Raw genomic sequence first — 17,275 nt, forward strand, 5'->3', positions numbered from 1 at the left:
TTACGAATAGTAAATTGTTTATTCAGCCAGATAGCATAAAATACAAACGGTAACTGAAATGTATCATAACACACACGAGTTCTGCAGGTAAAATAAGGCTTGCGCAAACCTGCCCCTTGGAAAGAACGCGGACTATAGTTAAAATAGAAGCACCTCAAGAGAGGGGCGTTCAGGTGAACTGCCTGTAGTGTTACCTGGAGCCTGTGAAGTGACGCTGGGCCTACACAGAAATCCCGGCGCCCACCAGCACAGGGCTCCTCTCAGCTCCCTGGGCTGAGGCAGCCCCTTCTATTACACAGTGTGGTACCAAGAGGGGGTTGGCCAGCCCAAATCAGCGCCTGGGAGGTGGGTCAGCCTCACCTCTGGGGCCTGACTTCAGAGCAAAGAGAAAGCATCACAGTGGCTGCTGTATGAAGCATAAATGTGCACACAGTGATAAGATGTGGGCCCGAGCTGAAATCCTGAACCCAGAAAGCTGCAAGGATTGCATCCCTGTTTGTTTTGACAGGTTGGGCCCCATTACTGGCAAAGCACACTGTGTCAGAACCACAACCTCGCTCCTGCTTCTGGTCTTTAAATTGCTTTAAATTAAAGCACTCCGATTCAAGCATTTGTTTTCTTCCCCATCACTTTAAAGAAAACCCTCCAAAATCCCTTCAGGACTAGAAAAAGAGCAACCTTGCAGCTTTAAAACACTCTGTCTCCTTTTGCTAAGGATCCTTCTGGCCACACATTTTCTATTAAAAATAATAATAATAAGAGAAGGTAGGAAGCTCTTTCTAGCCCCAAAAGAGCAGTCCTTGCCTTGCTATGGGGCTGAGAGGTAGCCCTAAGTGCACCCAGAGCCCCACAGCACTTTTGGATGAGCCCTGCTGGGCTGCACACAGATATTTGGCATGATTCTGCTGTTTTCCTCTCAGTGCTGCAGAATAAAAAGCAGCATGACTCTAAATGCAGTCAGACAGGAAGGAGAGCCCATCTCCTCATTTGCAGGATTTAGGATTTAGCTGGAATATTTGCTAAAGCAAAGCCAGGTGATGTGGATATTGTCTGGTTTGAATGGGGCAGATTGGGCATTAAATATAAGCTCCTTAGGAGTGTTACTGGCACAATCCTGGCTCATTAAAATCAACTATGCTTCTTTAAAAAGTGAAACCGCCTGTATATGAATAATGCTGTTTCAGGTCCGGTTCAGACTGAACTGGCTCTGTTCATCTATTTTCTCCTTCGAGTCTCTCCTGATTCTTGAGTCTCACGTAGGGAGTCCCGGTACATTTTGATTTATTTTGGAAGGTAGATCTTTGCCATCAAACTGTCTTATGCGAGTCTGAAACATCAGGAAGATTCTCTCTGTATTGCATTAAAAAAGAAGAAAGAGGCAATCCACATCTGACCCAGCCCTAAGAACCCACAGTGGGGAGGTAGCACCATTCCTAATGCTGCTGTTGGGAATCCTGACAGCTCCTGATGGGACACAGACCCACACTTGGCCCTCCTGATCCTATTCTCTCATTACTGTTTTCTCTTAGGCAACAACAACAAAACCCTCCCAACCTTTAAGTTCTCTGCTACAGAAAAATGCAAACATGATGTAGAGATTATTGGATTGCACCACTTGTTTGTCGAGGTTACATTCCTACTGCCCAAAGTCAGACCTGACTTGAGGTCTGATTTATGCTAACACACCATGGCTAGGCAGGAAGATTGTCATCTAGAACTACTAGAGAGATCTTCAAAGGCACCAGAAGATAATGGAAGCCATTTGATTTTTGCCCCTGACAACCTCTAGCAGTTATAGCAGAACGTAAGGCTGAGTACATTCAGCTCCAGAAAGGTAAATGGGTACCCATGTCATGCTATGGCACAGCCTGCTGCTTCCCTAGCATCACTCCTTAACAGAACAGGGCAATAAAAACAGGCTTAATGCTGTTAGAGAGGAAACACAAGGCTGTTTTGTGCGTTTTTCTGCTTTGAAAAGCAGCCCTGGCCAAGATGAGGAAAGATATTTATAAACATTCACTAGAGAGGATTCTAGTCCTCGGGCTACTGCACTCAGCACTGCGTAATGTACCATTGGCCTTTGGTTAAGGGCTCTGACTAGCAGGTAACTATATGGGATGTGCTCCTGCAGTCAGCCCCATGATGCTGACAGAGAGCTGGAGGGAAGCCCAGCAGGACAAGATCTGGCTTTGGTAGGAGATTATATGGCTTTTAGAGCAAGGCAAGTACAAACACTGCTGGCACACAGGGCTGGGAAGCCACAGTAACTCACTCCTTTGCCTCTGATGTTCCTAGGGCCAGCTGCTCCACAGGAGCATACTTGATGTCCCTCCTCTCCTCCAACTGCGTGGCTCTACCCAGCTCCCCCACAGTGCCTCAAACACATCATCGTGATCACATCAAAAAGGGCCTCACAGCTCTGCACTCCATCTCCTGCATCTGACCAGCAGCCAGAGCCCTATATGGCACTGTCTGTGGTCTGTGCAGAGGCTGATAAATTCACTCTATGAAGGCAGGCAGCCTTTACCGTTCCTCTTTTAACAGGGAAGACTTGAGCCAGAGGAATGCACAGGCTTGACTGCAGCTAGGTACTAATGCCTCAAGGAGCTTGTGATCCTTGCCGTTATTCAGATCAAAGCCCAGCTTTCCTCCTGCCCTCCCCATAAGCCTTACTTACAGACACTCCGAGGGACACAGCAGGGACCAGGCATGAGGGCAGCTGAAAGTTAAAAAAAGATGATGTTTGCAAACACAGCTGTGCTGTGGCTCTGTACACTGCCCTGTTCCCCACCCTGCTGCTCAGGGAGCTTTGCAGAGCTCTGGCACTCAACCAGAAGCCCCAGGAAGAGCAGCCTGTGCCGGCAGCACAGTCAGATCAAATGGGAACTCATCATGATGAGCCACGGCTCCTGGGCCAGCCAAAGCCATGGCATCTTTGTCCTCCTAAAGCTCACGAGCAGCTAACCAGGCATCAGGCTGTAGGAGTGCTGTGGCCAGCAGCCCATTGGAGGCATTTCACAAGAGTCAATCTTTTCTGCAGCCAAAGAGCAAAGGCAGAAGGGCTTCAGCGCAATGTCACAGACAATAATAAATGCTGACCTGTGCAAACTTCCACACTGAGAAACAAAACCAAAGTGAATGATGAAACACCCAGAGCATCCACCACGTAAGGACAGCAGGGCACTTTGCCCAGCCATACCCACGGAAAGAGGGTGATGCCTGTTGGTACACTGAGTCCTATGGAGCACAAAGGCCCTCCTGCATGGAGGCAGCTGGTGAGGGAAGGGGAAAGCAGCGTGCCTCGCTCAGCTCCGGCTCTGTGTCCCCACCTCATGGATGTACCCTCTTCTGCCTCTCCTGCCACTCCTGCCTCAGCACCGCGATCTCCTGACCGTACCAGTGGTGCAGCTTAGCAAAGCAGGTTGTCTCTGGAGACACCGGGCTCTCCTGCAAGGCAGGGACCGAGGACCCCACGGCTGAGCGTCGGCGTGGAGGCAGGGGTGGGGGTTTTGCGTGCCCTCCGTCGCGGTCAGGGCTGCTGCCCCACGTGGAGTACCCGTTCTCCAGGACGTGCTGTTTCTCCTGGACAGGCGGCAGGGCAGGGTTGGAGAGGTGACGCCTCCTGCCTGAAGAGGACTTCCGCGGTGACTTGCGGCACGCAGCCAAGCTGCTGCAGGCCTCCTCCAGCTGTTTCTCCAGCTCCCGCACCACCAGCCGCATGTAGTCAAAGCTGGCCCGTGACAGCGCCTTCACCCAGGCCTCCATGGCAGCCTGCCCGTCGGCCACCAGCACGTAGGCCTTGGCGCCGGCATCATCAAAGCGGATGGCAAAGGCAAACTCCTCGGCGGCCTCGCAGAGCTCCACAGTGCAGCCCTCCAGCACCACCAGCCCCACGGGCTCCCGGCTGTCGCGCTCCTCGAAGTAGAAGAGGAGGTTGCCCTTGAGGACAAACCATCGGCGCTGGTAGGAGGTGCCGTGGTGGCCGTGGTGGTGGTGCCGCTCCACACGCTTGCGCAGGAAGCCGGCGTGGTCAGTGGGTGAGTCACAGGTGGCGTAATGGGCCACGCTGCGCTCATTCAGCTTCATGGCCACGGAGCAGCGGTCAGCTCAGTGCTGTGTGCTGTCCATCCAACTGGTACAGCACCTGCGGGGACAACCTCCAGGACACCACTACAACACTGCCTCCTGCAGAGATGCTGCTTTGCTTCTTCCTCTGCCAGTGACCTACTTTGCAGGTTTTTTATGGAGCACATTGAAGAAACAGCAAGCACTCATCTTGCTTTCTCTTCTGTCGTAAAACATGGAGAAGAGGGCATTTGCAGATGCCCTGAGACCTCATTTTGAGCATCCTCTCCACAACCATGCTCAGGACCGTGCAGTCCCACGGGCCATTCCCCAGCACTGCAGCCAGCACTGCCCTAAGCCATGCTGGCTTGGTGGGTCAGACCGCGGCCCCTCCACATCTTCCTTGGGCCGGCTGCTTTCTTGCTTAGTAGCTCCACGGCTCCACTGCACAGAGCTCCATACCTGTTACAAGGGAAGGCAGGGGAGAGTCAGAACGAGAGCAAGGAGCTGCACAAGGACTGTAAGAGCAAAGCACCGCGTGGTTCCCACTACTACGTATTAGCGAGGAGCACAGCCCAGGACACTTGCACGGGCTCCAACGCGGAGCCCAGTCCCAGCTCCGGACCTCGCTCAGCCCCTTTCCCGGACCCCTCCCTCCCTCCGCGCCCGCCGCAGGGCTGAGAACACGCGGACACAGCGCCGGCCCCTCCCGTCTCACCTCCGGCCGCTCCTCGCGGCAGCTCTCCCGGCGCCGTGCAGCGCGGCAGCTGCCGGTCCGCCCCGCCGCGCTCGGGGGCCGGGCGGGGGGCGGAGCGGGCGGTCAGGTGATGCGGTGTCACGTGAGCGGCCCGGGGCGGGGAGGGCCGTGTCCGTGGCCCGGAGGCAGCGCGGGGATGGCGGTGCCGGTGGTGCTGGCGGTGCTGGCCGCGCTGTTGGTGCTGCCCGCCCGCGGGCTGGAGAACGGGCTGGCGCGCACCCCGCCCATGGGCTGGCTGTCCTGGGAGCGGTTCCGCTGCAACGTCAACTGCCGGGAGGAGCCCCGACAGTGCATCAGGTAACGGGGAGCGCCGTGTCTGGGTCACTGCGCCGTGACTGCCAGCGCCCCAGCCGGCCCCTGAGGCACTGCGGTGGCAGGGGTTCTACCGGGCACGTCTCCTGTCCCGCAGTGAGATGCTCTTCATGGAGATGGCGGACCGCATAGCAGAGGACGGCTGGCGGGAGCTGGGCTACCAGTACATTAACATCGATGACTGCTGGGCTGCCAAGCAGCGTGATGCTGAGGGCCGGCTGCTGCCTGACCCCGAGAGGTTCCCCCGGGGCATTAAGGCCTTGGCTGACTACGTGAGTGCCCTCCACATCCCTGCCTTATTGCAATGGACAGAGCTCGGTCCCTGGGATCCCCTCATCCCCATCTCTCCTCACAGGTCCATGCCCGAGGCTTGAAGCTGGGCATTTATGGTGACCTGGGCACGCTCACCTGCGGGGGATACCCGGGCACTACACTGGACCGTGTGGTGCAGGATGCACAGACCTTCGCTGAGTGGGGTGTGGACATGCTGAAGCTGGATGGGTGCTACTCATCAGGGAAGGCGCAGGCACAGGGTAACAGCTTTGCGGTTGGCTGACAGTTGTGCACTCACTGCTTGACTCACGAGTAGCCACCCATCTACTGGAAACTTGACTTCTCTTACTCCCTCACACGCCTACTTGTGTGACCTGGTATAGGGAACCTGCTCTGGCAGGGGGGTTGGACTCGATGATCTCTAGAGGTCCCTTCCAACCCCTACAATTCTGTGATCCTGTGATCTCTTCTGTCATCCATCTCCTTCACCAGTTTCCTTCTCTCCCAAAGGCTACCCAGAAATGGCAAGGGCCTTGAATGCTACTGGCCGCCCCATCGTCTACTCCTGCAGCTGGCCGGCCTACCAAGGGGGGCTGCCTCCAAAGGTGAGCACTGTCCCACTTTCTGTTGTCCAGCCTGTGTCCTGCATCCCTCTTACTGCCCCACTTCTAGTGGGACATGGCCTTCTGCCAGGCATCCTTGGCCATACAGGGTTCCCGATACAGCTGGCTGATGGAAGTTTGGAGAAGGCCATGGGACAATGCTCAGTTTGAGTGGCATTGATCCTGACAGCCTGTTCTGCTAAGACTGGTCCTTTCCGGCTTGAATGCTTGAAATTACACTTCTGGTCCTCCCCAGTGGGTGTTTCTCTTTGTGATGCTTTTTGAGAGCTGAGTGCACTGGCTTTTTATCCCCTTGCACTTTCTGAATCTATCCCAAGTTGCTCATGTTCCCTTCTTGCAGCTGATCCTATAGACTCATAGCCTCTGTGGTTGTTTTGCCAGATGTTCTGTCATACTGGGATGAGTCCAGTTGTACTGGGATATGACTCTGTCCTCCTTAATCACAAGACGTTGCCCTCCTCCAGATCCTTCTGGCTTGCAAACACCCTCTAGGTGCTGCACATCCCAACAAGTCCTCATGCCCCTTCTCCCTGCCTCCACCCATGGTGTCCAGTGCCCCCACACGCAGCCTCCATCCCCTCTGACTCTGTGCTCCCCTCTAGGTGAACTACACTCTCCTGGGTGAGATCTGCAACCTGTGGCGGAACTACGATGACATCGAGGACTCATGGGTCAGCGTGCTTTCCATCGTGGACTGGTTCTTCACAAACCAGGATGTGCTGCAGCCGGCAGCTGGCCCTGGCCACTGGAATGACCCAGACATGGTATGGCAGTGCACCTGTAACCCCCAGACTATGCCTGTCCTATAGCACAGGTGTCATTGCCTGAGTGGAAGGGAGTGCTGAATCGAAGGGGCATCAGCAAGTGTTTTTGTGTGTGGGCCAATTTCTTAGTGCCTAGCAGAGGTGGATGTCCTGGCTGTGGGGAAGCAGGACACACAGAAATGCTTTTCACTTTTTTTACAACCTTTGCCTCCTCCCCCCTGCAGCTCATCATTGGAAACTTTGGTCTCAGCTATGAGCAGTCACGCTCCCAAATGGCCTTGTGGACCATCATGGCAGCTCCACTCCTCATGTCCACTGACCTGCGCACTATTTCGCCAAGTGCCAAGGAGATCCTGCAGAACCGCCTGATGATCCAGATAAACCAGGACCCCCTAGGAATCCAGGGGCGCAGGATCATCAAGGTTAGGGGGAGAGCGTATGTGTGTGGGAGGATGTATGCAGAACATGAAGAGTGCTGTGGGCATTAGGCTGTCTCACCTGTCTGTCCTCACCATAGGAGAAATCCCACATTGAGGTGTTCCTGCGCCCGCTGTCACAGGGCGCCAGCGCCCTGGTCTTCTTCAGCCGGAGGACAGACATGCCCTTCCGCTACACCACCAGTCTGGTCAAGCTTGGCTTCCCCAAGGGAGCTGCATATGAGGTGAGCCCTGAGGGCATCCTGTGCCTGCACCCCTCCTTCCAGCTCCCCACTGCTGCCACCACTGCATTTTGGGAAGGTTGTGCCAGGGAAGTTCAGGTTGGATACAATCAACAATTTCTAATCCAGAAGAGTGGTGCTGTGCTGGAACAGGCTGCTCAGGAAGGTGATGGAGTCACCATCCCTGAAGGCATTCAGAGTTGTGTATGTGGCACTGAGAGACATGGTTAGTGGGCATGGCGTGATGGGTTGGTGGTTGGATCTCAGCAGTCTATTCCAACCTCAATGATTCTATGACCTGACCGTGGCAAAACCTCAAGGTGTATGTCTGTGCCATTCTAACAGCTTCCTGTTGTCTCTTCCAGGTGCAAGATGTGTACAGTGGGGAGATCATCAGTGACCTGAAGACACAAGACAACTTCACAGTGATCATCAACCCCTCAGGGGTGGTGATGTGGTACCTGCATCCCAAAGCACTGCTCATCCAGCAGCAAGCCCCTGGGGGGGCGTCCCGCCTGCCCCTTCTGTGAGGCCCACGGCCATCGGGAGCCCCAGGATACATCTCACCACCGCTCAAGTGCCTTCTTCTGGCGTGGATGGAGGAGGACATGCAGCTTGCACACCTGGCACCCCCTGATGATTTCTACTCATTCCATGTGAAGCAGGACTTCTTGTTACTCCCTCCCGTGGGCATTCAAAGCACTCTGAGGTCCTCCTACAGAAGAGGAATATCCCCAGAGACCGTCCTTCAGGACCACACGTGGTTGCCTTTTTTCCTTTGCTTGGCTTAGGACAAAGGGCTGCCCACAGGGCTGCACTCCTCTGCCCAGGCACCATCCCCACACACAATCCCAGTAGCTTCACTATGGTGTTAGCATGAAAAGTTGCAGAGCTGTAGTGCATTGTGCACAGGTGGTGTCTGGAAGGTGCTCATGCTTATTTTTGGTGGTCTTAAGCTGGGAGATGCTCATGGGTGCTGGCCAGGTTGCATCTCGGTCTTGTGAGGCTGAACCCTCCAGCATTTCTCAGGGAAAGGCTCCTCCTTTAAAGGCAGCCTGCACAAATAGAATGGGCTCAGGTGGGCTGTGGCCTCCCCTGACCACCTGAGGAGGGGTGCAACCCTCACCAAAATCACCCCTTGCAAGGACAGGGCAGCCCAGGGAGACCCACACAAGGTGAAACCTCAAAGCAGGAACTCACCCTACTTTAAATTACTGAGAAAATGAACTTCCTCTTTCTATTCAGATAAAGACTAGAAGCCCACTCCCCTTCTTAAAGGGCCACATGGCTAATTCCTGCCCCTTGCAGAGACTTTATGGTGCAGTAGCAAGATGCTGAATGCGATGCTTTGTAGTGCTAGAAAGAAATGAATAAATGATGTGTCTGTTTCACATCTTTGCAGGAGCTGACTTTGTTTTTGTGATTTTGGCTATGTAACTGAAATAAAAGGGAAGCAGGGTGCTGGCTGTTTCAGATTTACTCATTTAATCAATAGGGGATTTTAGGGCGAATTCCTCAGAACTAAACAAACTCCACTGAAAAACAGGTATTGGCTTCCTGTTGGACCGGGTTTGCAGTGAGTAGGAAGGAGCTTCCTAGTAGTTACATTGTGCTTAGGTACTGGCTTTCCTCGGCACAAGGAGAAACTCACGTGTCACAGTCCACCACCAGCTACCATTTTACTATGTATTTATCCTGTATTGGAGGAAACAGCAGCAGCGCGGTGCCTGCCCTAGGACACCATTATGTACCAGTTCTGGACAAGAACAATGCCATGTGTCAGCCTTGTCCCATCCAAAGATGAGCTGAAACCAATGTTTCTGTCCCACTGAATTACTTGGCTCCAGCTTCAGTGTAGCTGTAAACATTGGAGCAACCTGAGAACAGCCACAGTGATCCCTATTTGTTACAGCTTCCTGGGCACTAAGCAGAATCGATGACAGTCAACACAATGCACACGCACAACAGGAAACAGGCAGTTACAGGTATCAACTCTTCTGTATTAAAGTGCAATTCGGAAGTTACAAACTTTTTAAAATACAGAGTCATCTGAACACCTCTAACTCAAGTTTCAGAGGTGTTTTTAAAGGAAATTCACCTTCCTCCCCATACAGGACTGCTTTAAAAATTGAAAGATTTAAGTCACACGAGCCTGACTTACAGGAAGGTCCTGACACACGCACAGGTTAAAAGGAAAAAGAGCCCTTCCCCTTCACTGTGAAGGTAGAAAGGCTGTGAAAAGAAGTACAATTAACCCATATATAAAGGATCACACAGGTCTCCACCAGACTAGAGGGGCTCTTGGCAGAGCAGGTTTAATGGCACTATGTCCTAGAGAGGAAGAAAAGGCTGCAGCTGAGCAGCCACAGCACCTGCAAGGGACCCACACGTTAGTAACACCACACCTGAGCACTGCAGCCGTGAGCAACCAAACTCCACTTCTGCAGCACCTACCCTTGCTGCTCAGGTGTAGGCACATGCACCCTGGCTGCAGTGGCCCAAGGAAGAGACTTCTTCCTCATTGTGCACAATGAGTGGCACAAGCTTCCTCAGCGGAGGGAGCCAGTGTTGTGAGATCTGTCTCCTGACAAGGCCAGTGCCAAGTTATCTTCGTAATGTAACACATTTTGCTCCGAGGCAGCAGGTTCCTGCTCAGCTAGACTCCATTGTGCAAGAACAGCTACGTGACACAGGATTATTGCACAGATAACGGACTTGCTTCCAGGAGTGAAAGGAATACCAGTTTACACACCTGTAGAGCTCAACTTGCAGCTCTGCAGCACATCACTGCTGTTCTATTCAAGGTCTACACAGGCAGACTGATTTTATGGGGTCACTCCTCTGGCTATCAAGAGTGCAGTAGGATTGTCCCTTCCAGACCTAGTGCTGAGCTGGGGTCCATCTCCAGTTCACACCTCCAAATGCTTCAGCGTCTCTCAGGATGCATTTCCCAAGTGTCTCACCCCAGGACTGTTAGCCCACGACAGGACAAGAAACAACACAGGATTTCCAGAGTCCCATCTTATGCTGAGCTGTGCTGCAGTTTAAGGAAACTTTTTTTTTTTTTAAATACCTTTTCAGTTTTTGCAAAGAAACTTCATGGCTTTCTCTATTTTCTTCTTTGATGGTGCTTCAGAAGAGGTTACAAGTTTGGCATTCCAAGTAGTTTTACTCGAAGATGCCACAGCTTTCGTGTTTTACTCAAGGATTAGTGATGTGATCTACTGGTTTAAGAAGTCCATCTCTCTCCTCAAGCCAAAGGCTGAGCAAAAGGTTAGTGCTTCGACCCCATGAGATAAAGCAAAGGAGCAGGAAAGTGCTATTGTTCTGCCTTGTATTGCCAGTGACTTAACGTTAAGGAGGGCAGGTGCCCAGTGCTATGCACATTGTATCTACACAGAGAAACACAGAGATATGTTAACCCAACGGGTAGCGACAGCCAAGTCGTCTTCCAGGGGAGAGAGAGAGTGTGGGAGGCTGGCTGCAATTTCCGTCTGTTAGTTGTTCTTCTTGTCTTCAGGAGGTGCATAAGGAGGTGGCTGATCCTGGAAGGAGATAAGACTAGTCAGCAGCCCTGCCTGCTTAGTGAAGAGCTCTTCCCAGAAATTCTCAGGCTTGGCTTACAAGCACTTACTGCCAGAGCTGAATGCTGTTTTTTAAGCTGTTATTGTACCGCATCATCCCTCTCCAGCATCAGTTCATGCTCCAGGATATATGCTACCTGCCATATAATTGCCATTGAACATCTCCTCGAAAATAGACAACAAAAGCTCTGTTTTAAATCCATATCCTCACTACCAGAGCTTCATGCATGTAAGAATAAGACGAGTACTGAACTGCCGCTGCTGGATGAATCTCCTCCTTTCTAGATCAAGGATTTAACAAACTTTCTTCATGGCACTGTCATCCACACCTCCCCCCAGGAAAGTGTGTATTTTCTGTGCTTTTTCAAAACTAAGGTGCTCTAAAATTTACTAGGAAAGCAAAGTTCTGTCTCTCTAAGCAAAGGAAAAGCAGACACACATGGAGCACAGCACTTACCATGGGCATGTACACATTGTGTGGGTTAGCAGGGTTATAATACGCACTGGAAGTAGCTTCCATGGCTTTACTGTTCCCTAGAAAGGAAAGAGAAGGAGCAAGCATAAGGCATGCCCATTACTTACACAGCCACCCCACCCCTGAACCTCCAGCCCAGCCACAGCACTTCTGAAGAGTCAACAAATGTCCCAAGAGACAGAAGCTACCACAGCAAGTTTGTCTTGAATTCATAGCACTTCAGGAAGGCTGCAAACCAGCTAAAGATGACTACAAGCTGTATAACACAGAGCTGAGTGCCTACCAAGACCCATAATCTCAAATAACAGATCAAGGTAACAGCTCCTGCAACGGCAGCAGCTGTGTGTGCCTAGTGTCACCCACTGCCCCAACCCCTGAGCAGCCTTTTGTATCAGACCTATTTACCTGGCATACCCGAATCCACCCAAGGTGTGGAAGTTGATGGGGCTGAGGGTCCCGCAGGAGATGGCCCAGAGTAGGGGGGAGGAGGTGGTATCCCATTTGTGGAGTTCATGTTGGGCAGCGGTGGGTAAATACCTAAAAAAAAAGATGACACCAGACTGATACTTTGGACTATGGTGACCAAAGAGAGGGACAGCAAGCTCCTAGGCCCAGAGGGAAGATCAGTGAGAGAAGCTCAGTGGAGATGCAGGCAGCTGCAGTTTTACATCTTGCTAATGCCTGCCAGGCCAGCAGGCAACAACTCTCTGTCAAGAAGCAGCACAATTTACATACTGCATTTCTACCTCCCACCCGCTATTCAGCCACAACTACAGAGATATACAGGTGTAACCAAGACCATGACAGACTTTGCAAGGAGAAGGACCCTCGATAGACATAAAACTACAATAACCCACATCACAGCATCAACATTTTTACAACTAATACTTAACAAACCAACCGCACATCATCACACCACTTCCATACCTGGATTTGGGGCGTATGGATACCCCATGGGCTGGGGAGCAGGTCCATAGGCATTCATTGGAGGTGGTGCATAAGGGTAAGGACCATTTGGAGGTGGTGGAGGAGGAGCGTAGCCCCCTGGAGCAGGTGCATAGCCCCCAGGAACAGGTGCATAGCCCCCAGGAACAGGTGGGACAGGTGCATAGCCTCCAGGTACAGGTGTGTATCCATAGCCAGGGGGCTGGAGAGGAACTCCGCTGGAAGCTGAACAGCACATATTTATTAAGTCAGACATCTTTTTGCTGTAACTGAACATATGGAACTAAAGCAAAATAGTGCCATTTATATGGACCGATTTTCCATCCCCTGAATTCTAGAGATGCCCACTCTATGCAGTTGCAACAAAGGACTGCGCTTAAAAAGGATTCACCTGTACTTTCCTTGCTGTAAATTCACATGGTACTAAAGGAAGCCAGCTGCAAAAAAGCTATCAAGTAACAGCTCAAACACATGGCTCTCACAGCTAGAATAAAGGACTGTTTTAACTAAGTACCAATAGTGTTTTTTAATGTTCTTATCAGAATAGATTGTAGATCTATTTCCTTTCAGAAGTCTTACACATGAATGTTTCTTTCTTTTTCCTTCCTGCAAAAGTGGACATGTTAAATCCCCCCCATCTCACTCCGCTATTAGAGAACTGGGTTGAGGGAAAGGACAGGGAACAGTTTTTCCACCATCACATGTTTCAATTTGTTTTCCCCGCCAAGGAGAAATCAGGCTCCATAGAAAAAGGAAAGCCACCTCAGCAGCCAAACTCCAGGATGTTCTGATTGCATAAAGCATTCAGTCAAAAGAAAGAAAAAGGATTGGAAAGAAAAACAAAAGTCCCCTGTAAAACAAACAAACCATTGATGTGTAAACACTCCCCTCCTCCCCCTCATACACACCCTCCAGGAACTTGAAGAGCACTTCTCCCTAACAAGCTCAATCAATCATAGGGGAACTGCAGGCCCTGAAGATCTCTTACCACTAGAGGCAGCTTTGAACATCAGCTGTCCAAACTCAATGGCTCCTCCACTGTTGAAAGTCAGTTTAAACGTTCCCTGCCCTTCCCAGCCACCTAGGGGTGAGAATTAGAATTGAAACAGATTATTGACGACCTCAGTAGCAGTCAAGACAGCAAAACAGTTAATGTTCAACTTATTTTTATTCTTCCTCATTTTAGAATTATTTTAAAACCACTGTCTTAAAGATTTCAGCCTGAGAAAGCGGGTTTATGGCAATCCAGACAACCCAGTCACAAAGCATTGTTCAGAACAGGAATCCATAGCATAGGCCAGACGCCATCACAATACATATAAACTAATTCCAAGGCTGAAGACAGAACAAATTTGAACCAGAAGCCTTGGTCTGAATATCTGCCTTGCCTTCTGCAGCTCCCCATGTCTAATCATGACTGTGACTTTAAGTCTCAACACGGTTACATCATCAAATAGGGAAGAAAGCAACATTGGTGACACACAGCAGCATTCCAGATGCATGTAAACGCATCCAGGCTGCTAAGTTACATTAGCATAGACGTGAACTGTGCTGCTGTAGCTGCACCATCCACCTGCCCTGTGTACGGAGCACATTCAGCAGAAAAGAACTGATGACACCTGGGAAGAGTTCAGCCTATGAAGCACAAGCACATACCTCCCGCCTCAGCCTGAATCTGCCCTTTGATGTAATTAGCAGAGAAAACAGGCTGCTCAATCGAGCATCCTTTCACCAAATAAAATGGCATCATGAAAGACTGCATAGGATCCTTGCCCTTTGACACGAAGATCATCTGCAAGACAGGAAGGAACACTCTGGAATTAGTCAACAAAGTGTGGCTATGGAGTTCTAGTTGCAGCAGCATCCAAAAAAAAAAGACAGTTTAACCCCTAAGACCAGAACGTATTGTGTTGTGTCACAGCATTCATGCAATGGGATGCAAACAGATCCAATAGCACGACTTACTCACATGAACAATGCAGGTTCCAAACCAGCTTACTGCAAGGGCACACACAGACATTTAGTTCTATTACTCTCATTTTTAAGAATAAGTTACAACAGTTTTCCAATAAACTAATTACCTATGGATACAATACATTAAATCACAACATGGTGACTGGGACAGACTGTCCTATTTCCACCAGGCTTTCTCCTACCTAGGACTTGCAGTGGTTCCAATCGTAACAAAAAATCACTTCTCCTCCCTCCAGCTATGTTTGCTGTCTAGAGCCTATGAGACCCCCTGGAGAAAGGGGTAGTATTGTTGGCATCAGACTTACCCTGTATGGCGTGAGATACAGCATTCCCTTCTTGGTGCCTTTGAAGGCTTCAGGCTTGCCTGTCACGTCACTGAAGGAGAGCTCCACATCTTTACACTGCTTGAGAATGCTACAGGAAGAAATGAGACCAATTGGAGACAACCTCAGCTCTAATGCACACACAGCTGTCACATGAATCCTAAACATTACCCTAACATACTCAATTCTGACACAGGGTCTACAGCTTTTCTTTTGGATACACAAGGTTAACTCATGCAGAGTGGAAGAATTCATCCTCTCACCTTTGACAAGGGAAACTTTACAAAGGGAAAGTTTAAATAACAGGAAGAAAAGCTGCCTCCAGAACAGGCTAAAGGAATTGCTCTCTTTGCATGTCAGTAGCCCAAGTCTAAGCCTGGCAGGGCACAGAACAGGATGAGATTTCTGATACCCTCTTCTGAAGTCAAGGTATGACCTCAGAGCAAACCCTTCTCTATGTCCACATCCGGGACCGGCCACCAAAGGGGAAAACAAAACTACCTGAATGCCACACCCACTGTGTAAGCTGAGGAAGTTGCTTCACAGTGTCCTCACTGCTGACCCTCCTTCATGTGATTTAAGCAACTATTTGTGACATGGAGTGCTGTGCTAGGGAAAAAAACTAGCTTTAATAGGAGGGGAAAAAGTGCTGTCCAAAAGACTGCAGGAACTTTAGCTAGATGCATATCTTCACATTGCCTGGGTGTGACAGACACAGCAGAGATCTTCCTAATTCCAAATTACAAAGGAGGAATATTCTCCCAAAATAAGCAAATGTATCTCCTCATCACTCAGAACCTTATCCTGAACCATTTAATGAAGCAGAATTTCAGGTTTGTTTGCTTCAGTGGAAAGAATTCATGTGGTCACTTAATGCTTACTCCTGCCCAAGCACTCACGTAAACAAATAGCAAGGCTGCCACCGGGGCGTGATGATGCTGCCGAGCTGGTTTGCACCCACTTGTGGCTGTCACAAGGCTGGACAGTGCCTTGGAGAACAGCTCGGGCTCAGAGACTCGAGCTCCACACGGTCACTTGCTGGACCACCCAAGAATCAGACCACATGTCTGAGAGCACTGACCAGAAGCCCCTTGTACTCTGGCAGCTCGGGGCTGGGCCCACCGCCCTGTGGTGCAGCCCCTGCCCCTCACCCCCTGGCACAGCTCCATGCCGTTCCCTCGGGCCCTGTCGCTGTCACACAGAGCAGAGCTCGGCGCTGCCCCTCCGCTCCCCGTGAGGAGCTGCAGCCGCCATCAGGCCTCCATCAGCTCCTCTGCTCTGTGCTGCGCCATCCAGGGCTGCTCAGCCACTCTCCACACGCCTCGCAGTGCAGGCCCTTCGCCACTTTCACAGCCCCCACCTACGCCAAGGCGAGGCCCCAGCGTCCCCAGAGCAGCCCAGCAACAACCCGAGCCCTTCCCCGCCCTCAGTCCCGGCGCGGGGCTCCCCGCGGGGCCGCCGGTACCTCTCGGCGTTGGGGACGACGACACCGCCTTCATTCGAGTGGTGCCTATTGAGCGCCATGGCTTCCGCTGCCCGACCCCCGTGTGACGCCACATCCGGGTGTCGCTTCCTCCGCGTTGCTGTGTGCCGTCACGCCCGGCCGCCGTGGGCGGTGCGGTTCGGTTTTGGGGGCCCGGTTCCAGCAGTCAGCTCCTTGTGGGGTTTTTCGTGTGTTTTTATGCTTTTTTCGTGTTTCTTTCTCCTTCTGCAGAGCGGGCCCCTCGTCACGGAGCACACGGGCCTCTGTAGGCTCTGAATAGGCCAGACTTGTAGGTCAGGTTGTAGGCCTTTGTGCAGCCATCTCCCCACACCCTGTGCTGCCCCACGCAGGGAGGTTGTGTGTGTGCAGGGTTTGCGGTGGCACTGAAGGACACCAGGCTTGCTTTTCTCAATGGGCCTTTATGCATCCTTTAGAAACAGTCCACTGTAGAAAATCACAGAGCAGAGCATCAAAACCACTTTGTTACAACTAATCCCCCTCTTCCCCCCCCCCCCCCCCCCCAGAATCTTACACATACAGAGCAAAAAGTGCAGCCTTCACCCCACAGCCCGAGGTTTGGTCCAAGAAGCCCTTCCAGCTTTGCTGCCGGCGGTGCCAGCTCTCTGCCATGCCCTGGCTGGGCCCGGCGTCATGGCGTGGTCACACAGGAACATCCCTTGTCTGGTGACTGTCACGCTCCAGTGATACATTGAGCAGAGCTGAAGTGACCAGCTGGTGGATGCGAGCTGGGAGGAGGCTCCTACCAATGTGTCTGTAGCAGTTTGACCTCTGCAAGGTCCTCTGTGTGGTGGCTGTAGACAGCAGTGAGGAGCAAAGTTCTTGTCGAGGCTGAAGAAGCCTGGTGCTGAGGTGGGGTGGTGGTAGGAGGCTGCATGAAGCACTGGAATCTATGAACACGGTGAGGATGAGAAAGGCTGGGAGGACCTTCATGTACTGGCAGTGCTGAGAAGAGTTGATGTGTGTGGATGGATGGCAATAGGATGGTAGAGACATTTGCTTTACGAAGACATCACCACAG

At 51.5% G+C, this 17,275-nt stretch overlaps 3 protein-coding genes across 3 annotated transcripts; 1 reads left to right on the plus strand and 2 right to left on the minus strand.

The window, feature by feature from the left end:
• On the minus strand, positions 1-4,904 carry PHETA2 (PH domain containing endocytic trafficking adaptor 2). Its single transcript, XM_015861343.2, has 2 exons — positions 4,784-4,904; positions 1-4,527 (listed from the first exon to the last, which is right to left on the minus strand). Exon 2 carries the CDS (start codon positions 4,084-4,086, stop codon positions 3,331-3,333), a length of 756 nt encoding a protein of 251 aa, XP_015716829.1. The 5' UTR covers positions 4,087-4,527; positions 4,784-4,904; the 3' UTR covers positions 1-3,330.
• Positions 4,905-4,938: 34 nt separating this feature from the next.
• NAGA (alpha-N-acetylgalactosaminidase) lies at positions 4,939-8,913 on the plus strand. Its single transcript, XM_015861294.2, has 8 exons — positions 4,939-5,119; positions 5,232-5,406; positions 5,490-5,667; positions 5,918-6,012; positions 6,633-6,794; positions 7,019-7,216; positions 7,312-7,455; positions 7,818-8,913. The coding sequence occupies exons 1-8, from the start codon at positions 4,959-4,961 to the stop codon at positions 7,980-7,982; spliced, it is 1,278 nt and encodes a 425-aa protein (XP_015716780.1). The 5' UTR covers positions 4,939-4,958; the 3' UTR covers positions 7,983-8,913.
• A 518-nt stretch (positions 8,914-9,431) lies between these two features.
• Positions 9,432-16,350, minus strand: WBP2NL (WBP2 N-terminal like). Its single transcript, XM_015861333.1, has 8 exons — positions 16,219-16,350; positions 14,736-14,844; positions 14,113-14,248; positions 13,445-13,537; positions 12,439-12,681; positions 11,917-12,048; positions 11,494-11,570; positions 9,432-10,997 (listed from the first exon to the last, which is right to left on the minus strand). Exons 1-8 carry the CDS (start codon positions 16,275-16,277, stop codon positions 10,950-10,952), a joined length of 897 nt encoding a protein of 298 aa, XP_015716819.1. The 5' UTR covers positions 16,278-16,350; the 3' UTR covers positions 9,432-10,949.
• Positions 16,351-17,275: the final 925 nt, after the last annotated feature.

Source organism: Coturnix japonica, chromosome 1 (genome assembly GCF_001577835.2).
Source record: "Coturnix japonica isolate 7356 chromosome 1, Coturnix japonica 2.1, whole genome shotgun sequence".
Classification (NCBI taxonomy): domain Eukaryota; kingdom Metazoa; phylum Chordata; class Aves; order Galliformes; family Phasianidae; genus Coturnix; species Coturnix japonica.

What these genes read in the sequence shown, in the direction of transcription:
- PHETA2 (XM_015861343.2), bottom strand. Translation starts at nt 4,086, where the DNA reads ATGAAGCTGAATGAGCGCAGCGTGGCCCATTACGCCACCTGTGACTCA.
- NAGA (XM_015861294.2), top strand. Translation starts at nt 4,959, where the DNA reads ATGGCGGTGCCGGTGGTGCTGGCGGTGCTGGCCGCGCTGTTGGTGCTG. An exon ending in ACTGGAATGACCCAGACATG is followed by an intron (nt 6,795 to 7,018) that starts GTATGGCAGTGC and finishes TCCCCCCTGCAG; the next exon opens with CTCATCATTGGAAACTTTGG. An exon ending in CCAAGGGAGCTGCATATGAG is followed by an intron (nt 7,456 to 7,817) that starts GTGAGCCCTGAG and finishes TGTCTCTTCCAG; the next exon opens with GTGCAAGATGTGTACAGTGG.
- WBP2NL (XM_015861333.1), bottom strand. Translation starts at nt 16,277, where the DNA reads ATGGCGCTCAATAGGCACCACTCGAATGAAGGCGGTGTCGTCGTCCCC. An exon ending in GTCGTCCCCAACGCCGAGAG is followed by an intron (nt 14,845 to 16,218) that starts GTACCGGCGGCC and finishes TTCTTCCTGTAG; the next exon opens with CATTCTCAAGCAGTGTAAAG. An exon ending in ACAATGTGTACATGCCCATG is followed by an intron (nt 10,998 to 11,493) that starts GTAAGTGCTGTG and finishes ATCTCCTTCCAG; the next exon opens with GATCAGCCACCTCCTTATGC.